General features: G+C 34.3%; 2 protein-coding genes across 2 annotated transcripts; one reads left to right on the forward strand and one right to left on the reverse strand.

Moving 5' to 3' along the window:
- Positions 1-3,018: 3,018 nt before the first annotated feature.
- LOC125873623 (uncharacterized) lies at positions 3,019-3,861 on the reverse strand. Its single transcript, XM_049554512.1, has 2 exons — positions 3,540-3,861; positions 3,019-3,203 (listed from the first exon to the last, which is right to left on the reverse strand). The coding sequence occupies exons 1-2, from the start codon at positions 3,859-3,861 to the stop codon at positions 3,019-3,021; spliced, it is 507 nt and encodes a 168-aa protein (XP_049410469.1).
- Positions 3,862-10,143: 6,282 nt separating this feature from the next.
- Positions 10,144-10,521, forward strand: LOC125873625 (uncharacterized). Its single transcript, XM_049554513.1, has one exon. It carries the CDS (start codon positions 10,144-10,146, stop codon positions 10,519-10,521), a length of 378 nt encoding a protein of 125 aa, XP_049410470.1.
- The last annotated feature ends 1,704 nt before the right edge of the window (positions 10,522-12,225 follow it).

Raw genomic sequence — 12,225 nt, forward strand, 5'->3', positions numbered from 1 at the left:
TCTTAACTGTCCATCTTTGTATTGTCTGTTGAATGTGGTCTCTGAATTCTGATAGTAACCACTTGTTGTTGTATTCTTTTTTGAATGTCTCTTGGAATTGTGTGTTTTCTCAATTATCTACGAGAACCACACATTATTATGACCATCCCCGACTGTTGTCGGGGACGATTTTCCTACAAAAATATGTGAAATGTGTGAAAGCAGGGCCAGCATGCAAAATAACAAAAAATAAATGAGTGACTTTATAGTCAAAGACTCCCTTAATTTATCTTATTGATTGGGTATTAATGTCTAGTGAAATACAAATCAGCTTTCACGAGTCCCTTGTCCATTGTCGGTCCGAACGAGCTATAACCTTCAAGCTTCCAAAAAAACAACTCGAAAGGTAAAAGCGACTTGATATTTATGTCTATGTAGCTCTAAAAACACTTTGAAATAATGGACTATCGTACAACATATTCACGTAAAACAGGTATATCACATAATGCACAAACAATGAATGCATGTCTTATACAAATGTGCCTCGAGTGTTGTGTCATCTCAAGCAAATACGTTAAATTCAAGGTTTTGGCTTCGCTCTACACTAGTTGACTAGGAGTGGTTTAGACAAGACTTAGTTACTAGAGTCAGACAAACTACGGGGTGTAGTATAATAAACGACGTTGGATGATCACAACTCAACTATTCGTTTATCACTTCAAAAGAATTTAAATGTGCTTTTCTGAAGAACGGTCGTGAAAAGCCACGTAACAACCTTTGTCCTAATGCATTCTATTTCCCATTTGGCAGAAATTATGCCATGAAATGCAATGACAATAGACATACAGTTAAATGAATCAACAACAAGTACAATATATAAATAATCAACAAAACATACAAAATACAAGGTATAACACAATAAAAGAAAATGTTCCTCAATTTGAAAAAAATGATATCATAATGGTTAGAAACTTTATATCCCCAGCAAAATCGTCATTCTGTTTACATTCCTATTTTATTCAAATAAGGAGAAACGTCGTGGTGACTAAAAAAATCAATTAATTCAATTTTAAAAACATTTTAAGAATAAACGAATTTTAAAGGAGTCACCACCTAATTTTTAGGAAAACTAGGAAACCAATTAACAAATTAACTTAAAAGAAATGTCTACGAAGCCAAATGATTTTAGGTAAGGGGTTCAAGTTATTCTGAAGAGAAGGTGTTAGACATCCTTCGCAATCCACAATTGTAGTTCCCGACTGAATTTATTTTTTCAAATTGTGGAAGTGATAAAAAGAAATATACAAGTATAATAAGCATGTAATATACACAACTAATAACATGAAACAATAATATGAGAATCGGCCTAAGTTTGCCTAACGTCAATAATAAACAATAATGAATCAAGAATTTAATTCGAACAACTTCAATGGAAAGCAACTCTGTCTACCTGCACATTGATGAGGAAGAGAAAGGGGGGAAAATTCACCGGAGGTATGATTTGTGAAGTTCTACTAATGAAGAAGGTTGGGGTTCGTTGCTCATTGGTGTTGCGATATGGGTCTGCTTGCTGCATCGAGCTTTGAGGCTTAATATTGACATCCATGTCTCCATTGTAAGTCGCAGATCCTTCAATTTCAATTCCTCTCTTGAGCGCTTCCATCTCGGCCTTCATGGTCTCAATTGTATTTAATGCATTCATCAGTCGACACTTCAAGGAAGTGATAATTACCTTCATCTCATATTTTGCATGCTTATGCGCCTTCAACTCTTTGCTAATGGTTTTATTCTCCTTAAGTAGTCTTTTGGACGGCGTATGGTGACAAGGGTCTGCCTCGCCACGACTCGCCGCTCGCCTTTTTGAATGAAGGCGCTAAGTAATACCAAAAAAAATAATTTAATTGCATATATAGATATCCAAAATCTTAATAGCAATAACATATATTAGCAAATATTTCAATTCAAAAACTAATAGTAGATACTAAAAGTCTAGAACTTTAAAGACCCAAGAATTCAAAAGACAATTGACAAGCAATACTAGAACTCTAAAAGTCTATTCTTCTTCAAAACTATCCAACTCTTGAAGATTAACATCCTTTACATCATGATTATATTGCTCCCCATCTTCTTCCTCCTCAGATTCTTAAACAATTAGTGTCTGAGTCCTACTTGAAGTTGAATTTGTAGATGTTGTTTGTACTCATTTGCCGTTGTCAAGTGCTCTTGATCTTGAAGAATGTCCCCTAAGATGATAGATAGTCTCGTCAGCTCCAATTTTCATAGCAACACTACCTAAGTAAGATCACATTCCTCATATACTAATTCATCTTCTTGATCTTCGGGGAATCCAACTAACCATTCATTTGAATCATCAATTTTATTTAAGAGAATTGGATCAATGTTATCACGAGCATCATAACGACGTTCTAAGTTATATTGTATGTAACGTACACTAGATCATTGAGACACGATAATGCAAACATATTCCTCTTTTTGGAATGAATATGAGCATAAGCTATAGATATTAAGTTATTAATAAATAGATACAAATAATTATATAATATAAAAATTAGGATATAAAATATTTTTATTACGTGTTCAAACATACTCCAATTTCGCTCACATTCGGATGACCTACAATTTAGGCTTAATACTTTCATGGAAAACTTTTGCAAGTTTGGTGTTTGACAACCAAATAGTGACCACCATTCAATTATAATAAACTAAATTTAAAGGTTAATGAGTATAAATAAGTGAAATAATTTAAGTAAGAGCTAAATCAACTCACTTACCGGTGACCTTGTGTCTTTGGCTCTTTTAGCCTGATCACAACCAAATATTCCATTCGTCATTTTGTATTTAGGAAGCTCAGCGACTAGTAAATCTTGTATTGTTATATCGGGGTTTATCTTCTCAACCACATGCATGATACTCCTCCCACAAACTAGCTAGTAAAGTTCCATTTTCTTGAGCTTTATAAAACAATCATGGGTTCAAAATATGGCCTGCAACATGCAAAGATCGATGGAGTTGGTCTGATCACCTTGCATCAATAATTTTAAACACTTTCTCATATTGCTTCTTAACTCCAGGAAAACCCCACTCAATAGTTTCTTTGGATTTATCCATTGCTTCATATATATAGCTCATTGGTGGTTTTTTCTCCTCATCCACCAAATGAAGCACTACTGTCAAAGGGCCACAAATTATAAGTGCCCGAACAACTTCACTACAAAACTTGGCAGAAATAAGAAGGTTGACAACTTCTTTTCCCATAGTTTCCTTTGCAAATTTACTTGAAGTTCATTCGGTTGAGAGGACTAGAATTCTCAAGTTTTTCTTTTGTATGTACATAGCTCTCAAAGTTAAGAAGGTCGTTGCAAATCTTGTCTTGGCCAAATTCACCAAAGAAATGTTTAACAACAACGACCTTTGACTAATGTAAGAATGGATTTTGATGGCCTTCTTAAAAATTGTTAAAGTAATATTATATAATTAGTAGTTAATGCGTATTAAATATTGACTATAAAGAAAGTTAGAGGATATGAGAGTGATATTACCAGAAGCATATGGATTAATCTTGAATATGTCACCAAATACCAAGTTGATGCAATGAGCAACACATGGAGTCCAATAAATGTATGGGTACGCATCCATCATCATGCTTCCCGCTTTAGCATTCTCACTAGCATTATCGGTGACAATTTTTACAACATTTTCCGATCCAATTCTTTCAATAGTTCTTTCAAACAAGTTGTACATTTTGGTGAAATCGATAGATTCATTGCTAGCATCAACAGAACCAAGAAATACACTACGGATTGGAGAATTCACCAAAATATTGATGATCATTTTACCATTTTGTGCCGTCCATTTGTCCATCATAATGGAACATCCAAACTTTGTCCATTGCACTTTATGGTCATCAACAATTTTTTTCACTTTCTTCACCTATTTTTTTTAGGAGAGTAGCACTAACTTCATGGAATGTAGGAGGCTTCATTCCAGGATCATACGAGCGATTAAGAGTTCTTGCTTAAAAAAAGAGGTACGTACTAAAAGACATCTTTTGAGTTTTAGAGGAACGCATCATTTCAACATATTTTATCCATATCATCATCAATATTAACATATTCTTCTGGCTTCCTCACTTGAAATTTCGAATTACTAGCAATTTTATTTGCCATATAAGCCCTAATTTCATCTCTAATATCCAATAGACAAGTTGGACATTGTTTTACATTTTTGTAACAACCCACTAAATGTTGCTTGTATTGAGTAATACCACCATTCAAAGTACCATTACAAAAAGCACATACAACTGAATCTTTTGATGATCCTTGAGTACGATAATTCCATCCAATGTCTCTTTTTTTATTAGCATCTAACGTCATTGAATTCACTATTTATGGACAAATAAACTCTATATTAATTATTATAAAACTAAATTAAGTAGGGAAGAAATAATTATAGAAGGATTAAATTTTTTTAAAAAAATATAGACAGAGGCGCAGAGTAGTGAGCAACAAAATATCACTGTTCACTACCACTGGAAAACAGAACATAGTGACTGAAGAAAAAGCAACTGAAGTAGAGAAAAACTGAAAAGAAGAAAACAAGAGAATAAGAAGAAGAAGAAGGGAAGGTAAGGGGTTCAAGTTATTCCGAAGGGAAGGTGTTAGGCATCCTTCGAAATTTACAATTGTAGTTCCCAACTGAATTCATTTTTTTCAAATTGAGGAAGAGATAAAAATAAATATACAAGAATAATAAGCATGTAATATACACAAGTAATAACATATAATAACATATAACAATAATTTGAGAATCGGCCTAAGTGTTCCTAACGTCAATAATATACAATAATGAATCAAGAATATAATTCAAATCTCATTCGAATATCTTCAATGGGAAGCAACTCTGTGTACCTGCATATTGATGAGGAAGAGAAAGTGGGGAAAGATTCACCGGAGCTACGATTTGTGAAGTTCTGGTAGTGATGAAGGTTGGGGTTTGTTGCTCATTGGTGTTGCAATATGGGTCTGGTTGCTTCTTCGAGCTTTGAGTTCTGATTCAAGTAGTGGGTGACTCACTGGAATGTGTTTGATGTTGTGATGTGGGTTTTTTGCAGTGGGTGAGAGGGGAAAATGGGACGATGGGATCTCGGAGTTCGCCATTAATGGCAGAACTCGAGCAAAGATTAATAAGTGAGCAAATTAAAGGTGGTGATTTGAGGGGAGATCTGGTGGGTTTTTTGGGTTTGTTTTTCTCAGTTACTGGTGGTGTTAGGTTGGAGAAGAAAGGGAAAATGGGGGTAGTTTGGCCGGTTGTGGTAGAGGAACGGTGGTTGTTTGTTGGTAGTTTTGAGATGGTTGTTTGATGGCAGCTTTGGTGGTGAAGCTTTGGTGTTGGTCGTGAGACCTTGGCAACTCAAAAAGGGAAAAATATACATTTACTCAATCTGAAAATCATACACCAACCCTAATTTTTATTTCACCACCCTAGACTTAATGACTAAGAAATATGTTAAATAGAAAATAAAAAATCACCTATAGTACAATATCATTATCTAAAAATCATGGGCCGAAATCACTAGTTAATAAAATATCTGTGTATGAAATCTTATCCATATTTGAATGAATTTCTAGACTATACAAAATATCAAAATGAATATATTAACAAATGTAATGAATAAAATAAATATTAAAAAATGTAATGAATGTAACTAATGACATGTAAAAAATACAATTTAACAAAACTAATGGTTTAATCAATAAATATTTAAACGTATTTAACCGACGTGACAAAAAATAATGTAATTAAAATTAACTGACAAAAAATCCTAAATTTTAATAAATGAGGATAGCTATCGATAAACTTATTTAAAATTATAAAAAAATGTATTTTGAACTATTAAATGAATAAAACTCAAAAGTTACGAATTTTGAAAATGTTAGGCCAAAATTGGGTGTCAACAATCGGCAACATGCATAACCTCAAATACCTTCTTCAGTTCTTCAATAAAATTCTCCAGATCCTCTGTAGTGCTCGAACCTGTGAAACTTGGAGGATTCATCCTCAAGAACTTCGGATTTTCAAAGTGTCAGCTACTTCCTATCGATTCCCTCTCTACTGCACAACTTGGTTGGTCACAACTTGGCTCAACATCCGGATAGCCTCCCAGAACTCAGCATTGGTGACCTCTCCTTGGGGTTGCACTTCAGATGCATTAGGTACCCCTTATTCCTGTGGTTCAACATTTCTCCTAGTCGGACGACCTCTGACTGCATTCTGTGGTGGCATGATTTTCTAAAACACGCGCAAGCACGAATTAGAAGGAAACTTTTTATAGATCAAACTCTAACGCACGAAATGAGTGTGAAAGAAGTGAGAAATTTTCCTATATGTTGCAGCCTCCTAATTATAGATGTGGCGCGCTTTACACCGATAACTACGACTCTAAAAACACGGCTTCATAGACTCCCTAGGACTCTTGAACTTTGGGCTCTGATACCAAGTTTGTCACGCCCCGAGCCTACACCCTGGGTTGGACTAGCACTCGAGAACCATTGTTGGCCCCAAGAGAACCTTTGGCCTAGCTTACTTACTCAGCGAAAGACTTAATTCAACATAGACAAGTCTATGTAATAAACTGGAATGTTATAATAGAACATTCAACTTGGCCATTAAGGCAAACTCAAATCTTAACATAAGATAATGACAATGAAAAGACTAAAGAACTAACATTTGACTATTTATAAAGCTTATGTCGGGACAAACCCTACGACATCCTAATGAACTAATAAAATAACTGAAAACAATAAAAATGAGTCCTCCAGAATGCAAGGAGGCTCATCAACTAACTCTGGAGTGCTCACTGGATCAACGATGCACTGGATGTCGATCCTAGTTGCATGTGTCTGCATCATAATAAGATGCAGGCCAACTGACATCAGTACATTGAATGTACGAGTATGCGAGTTGGAATGCTAAACACAACATAGGCTTGAAAGGAATCTGAAGAACTTACCTAGCTCAACTCAATTCAACATAACTGAACTTTTTTCAATATAAAGCGGTTTAAAACAAGTGCAATATAAAGAAAAGTTGTTTAAAACATAATGTCAACTTTGTGTGTATGCAAAGATACATATAACTCTGAGATATATGTAAATATACAAATAAACTGTGTATTTAAGAATACAATTACTTCTGTGGGAATTTCTCTAACCGACAACCATCACGTAAGAGCTATTGTGATGATACAACGTTTTGTCTCACGCTGCCAGGGTCATCCTATACCTTGCCGGGGGTATAGAACCTGAACTACTAAGTGGATTCACTAGTCTATGCTAAAAAGTACTAAAGGAATCATTTAAAAAGTATGACATTTTTCTACCCATGATGGCTACATGGTTTATGGGGATTGTGAGTTGTCTGAACTCTCCCCCATATCGGTGCTCAATACTACTCCAAAAAAAATAATATTAGCTCTTATGTTTAAAAACATACTTCTTTCTGTGATTTGAGATTAGTGATCAAAAACTTAGCTCAATGGTTATCTTGTAAATCAAAGTTTCCTCTCCTGCTTCATTTAAAAAATGATTACTCTTTTCTGAAAACTAACCCGAAGGCTCTTAGGAAATCGAGGTTTCCATTCTTGTTTAAATGTGAAAAATATTTTAAACCCTTTGGGAATACATAGTCCCCATATACCTTTGAAGAAATGAACTTCAAACTTTACTCTTTTCTCTTTACTCAATTGAACTTCAAGTCTTAAAACAAAGTTAAAACATTTGAAAATACTTTTGGAAAACTCTAAGAACTTCTCTTGACTTTGATCTTAATTTTCCTTGAATTAGATTATGGATTCAAGGTTCATGATCTCATGTTTATGGATGATTTCATGATGTTTAGATGTACCAAAGAGTGTTGGAGTCAACTAGAAAACATAGGTACATTGCTAAGAAACTAGTACGGAAAGATGGGGGACGAATGGGAAGAACTGGCGTTCGTGGTGCTCTGAGAGGCGCGGGGAGCCAGCCTTGAAACTTCAGATAGCTGGGTGGGGCACTCTGGCTGGCGCAGCGCCCCAAGACCCAAACTTCAGAGACTATTTTGGGGCGCGCTGAGAGGTGCGGCGCCCCAACCCCCTTACCCAGATTTTTACAAATTTCATCCTTCATTTTTCAACTCTAAACCCTCTAAACTCGACGATCTTAACGAATCTTGCTTCTCTTCTCCTTTCTCCTCTTCTTTTCTCTTTTCTCCAAGCCCTAGCGTATTTTGGTAAAAGTGTAAACTGATCTAATTCTGATTAGACCCTAACTTAATTACCAAAAACTACATAAAATAATTGGGCAAGGAAAAGACCAAACTACCCTTTCAAAATCTGGATTGGACTTTCCTTATTCCAACAACCCAACTTCCAAAGAGCATAACTCACTCACACAAACTCAGAAACGCGCAAACTCAGTGACGTTGGAAAGATCATTCCAAGAGCTTTCCTACCATATCTGGAAGTGCCTCTAACTCATCCTGAGCTAGAAGTTATGGCCGTTTGAAGTTGGCCAAAACTCAACTTATTCTAACTTAACAAAATTTCTAGATTTTCATTCTTTCCAAAAATGACTATATTCAATTATTAGCTTCTTCCTAGTTATTTCAAATTGCGAGATATTACAGGTGGTGTGTAGATCTATCCCTATAACATCACTATACATCTCAGGGGTGTCAATTGGACTAGTTGAGTTGAAATTGTAGATACTAAAATGGATTGAAATAGAAATTGGGTTAGGCCCTGATTCGTCCAAGTTTAGTTTGGGTACAAATGGGTTGGGCTCAAATGTGCTTAAAATGGGTCAGGTATTAATGCCTCTTGTACAACATGTTGTTCCACCATAAGAAATACATAAGAAAATTGCCCTTTCACCAATACTTTTCACCTCCTCCCACACTGCTTTTACAAAATCAAATCGAAATATTGTAATTTTGTATACATCGACTTGGGTCCTTCCATATAACAATATGTGAATAGTTGTTTGCGCTGTATTACATAATTTTTTTACGTGAACATTAAAACAGTGACAGAATATTCAGTGAAATATGAAAGTGATGATATGGTTGTTGATGAAAATGAACAATCGTCTCAGGGTAACAAAGTCATTAGTTTTGTCTACTTCATGATGAATTGAATGATGTTTGTTGCACTCACTCTGAACTACCACATTGCTTCAGTGTCATGGACACTACTTGTTATTAATTTGCTCAACGAAGATCCAATTGACTTTTTAGCTGAAGTCATGAATCTTGTTATGTCGATGTTTCTATCTTTCTATGTAATACAAGTCTATGGTTAGTTTTGATAGTTTTTAAAACTTATGATTATAAATTATATTTCTTAAAAAAATGAAATATATTTCTCAAATACTATGGCCAAACACATAGTGAAATTTCACCCAAATAATATTTGTCAAAAATATTTAGAAATCTATGGCAAAACACTAGCTTAGAAAGTCACGTAACCTTTTTAATGCTACGTGTAATGGCGTTGATTCTGGTGCAATTGATCGAGTTTCATGTTCCAACCCATGTTGATTGTCTCTTTCTAGCTAAGGCTGCAATACTATTTCCACAAAAAAATTCAGACCCATAAATTGTGCATTCACGTTTTTCTCTTGAACCTTATCAACGTTATTCCAACATTTATGAAATTTGTACGTGGATAATTGCTAGGTAGCCAGAATGACATGTTACAGCTGGCCTGCAACATTACGTAACAAAATGGCTTTGTGTTACTGCAGCAGAGCAGGACAGACCACAACATATCATCAGATTGGCACATGCCTAAACTATATCATCATATATCATAAATGTAAGATATGTTGGGAAAATAAAATAGTAGTAACAATTATTTTTGGATATCTAATCATTCAGACGATAGTGATAATATATTTACTTGAATCGATAGCTCACTTTTTTTTAAATAACGAAAAGAAAGATAAAAATATGTCACTGCAAAACTTGCGAAAATAAACATAGATTGTCAAGAACATAGAAAGGGCAAAATTAAAATAAATAGTTAATCAGATCTAGTATGCATTATGTATGAACGATAATTGAAATTAAGGACTTAGAAAACCCAAAATAGTTACTGGTAACGCGATGCACGTTGAATTTGTAATTGGAGATGCCAAAACTCTACTAGTAAATGACTATAGAAGAGCAGATTGTGTAGTAATTGATTGCAACATTAACAACTGTGAAGCCATTTTTAAGACGGCACGAAGGATAGGGGGAAATAATAATGCCGCCATTGTTTTAGGGTACAACCCGTTGCGTATGGGATCATGGAAATGTGAAAGTTTTAATGCTCATTTGTTACCCATAGGTGAAGGTTTATTGGTGACTAGAATGACACGGAAAGGCAGTGATTTTGGCGTTTCAGAGAAAAAGAGTCGTTGGATCGTTAAAGTGGATCAATGTACAGGAGAAGAACATGTATTCAGGGTCAGATCTCCACACTTGAAGTATAGGTTTTGATTTAGTGCTATTTGATAGATTATATTGTAGAATATATACAATATAATACTTTTCCAATATCTGAAATGATAAGCAGAGAATAACAGGATATGCATTTTTGATTGATCCTGTAAATAGAAGAGATTAATCGTGTTTATCTGTTTGCCCATTGGTATTGTTGATCTGTTACAATTTTGAATTTCTTTGATAGATCATAGTACAACTATGTAATTAAAACAATCGCGTTTGATCATATATTCATATTTTAATTTCCTCATTGAACAGAGATGGCATCAATCGATGGTAAAAGCCTTCTTCCATAGTTCCATTAATCTGAATTTGTAGACAGGTCCATCCCCGTTTGAGCATCCGATAGATGGTAAAAGTTTTCTTCCATTAACTTTTTTTCTTTTTGAAATTTTTTGCCTTAATCAAAGGTCAACGAGCAATATATATGTGTATCTAATCCACATGAATAACAGCTACCGTGTGCAAACGTGTGTCTAATGGCAGTATAACAATATTAATTAGGATTTACGGCTAAACTCAGTAGTACTAATTGTCAATATTAAGCATACTTTAAGTTGACCTATTCATGCAAGAGTGCAGACATGTTCACGAATTTTTAACCAAACTAAGCCATTATAATTCAGCAAAATAATAGTACGTTTTTCTAAAATTTTACAAAACTAGCATAAACGTATTCCAGAGTAACATTTTAGGGTATATTTTATTTTTTAAAAACTGATGGCATTAGGTTGATATACGTTACTCACAGTAACGTCACAGTTGTCCGCCTACTTGCCAGTGAACCAAGTCCCATATTGTTAAGTGGAGAAGGAAAACAAAATGGACCTATTTCTCTTATTTCGAGGAGTGGCTAGCCTTTAGAAAATTATCTCATACCAGAAAAGATTGATTATTATTTGAATTATATTACGATAGCTAACTGAAAGGAAATTAACATAATTGGACATTGACGCACAACTGCACTAATAAAGACTATCCGATTTTAGTAAAACTCAACTATAAGTCATGTATTATAAACGTTACTGTGAGCAACGTTTTAGGAGTAAAACGTTACTCACAGTAACGTATACCAATCTAACGCCGTTAGTTTTAAAAAAATAAAATATACCCTAAAACGTTACTATGAAATACGTTTATACTAATTTTATAAAATTTTAAAAAAATGTATTATTTTGGTGAATCGCTTTATATGATGGCTTAGTTTGGTCAAAGCTAACACTGCCAGTTCAACATCCTTATATACTCAGCTGGCAATTTTGTTAATCATGTACTTCCACCATTTCTTTTTGCTTATCACATTTTGCTTTTTCAGAGTCAAATTGTACACACTGATCAATATTTTAAGATATAATTTTTCATTATATTAATATGAGAAGATTGCAACTTATAGTATTTTTCATAGCTTTCGAATATCTAAATATAGTGAATCATTCTAGTTTAATTTAACTCCGAACATTAGTCAAATTGACTCTGTGAAGCGCATTGTGACAATTAAAAGGGAAGAGTAGCATTATGCATTTTCCTAGCCCAAATCTTCTTCCTCCATGACAACTTTACTTGTTTTCTTTTCTCTTGATCGGAATCTATTGCGGAAAATTAACAATAAATAAAAGAAAGTTCAAATTTCTTTTTTATATATCACAACAACATGGATCTTTTCTGCAGAATCAGAAGAACGGGGCCTGAATTAAAATG

Source organism: Solanum stenotomum, chromosome 8 (genome assembly GCF_019186545.1).
Source record: "Solanum stenotomum isolate F172 chromosome 8, ASM1918654v1, whole genome shotgun sequence".
Classification (NCBI taxonomy): Eukaryota; Viridiplantae; Streptophyta; class Magnoliopsida; order Solanales; family Solanaceae; genus Solanum; species Solanum stenotomum.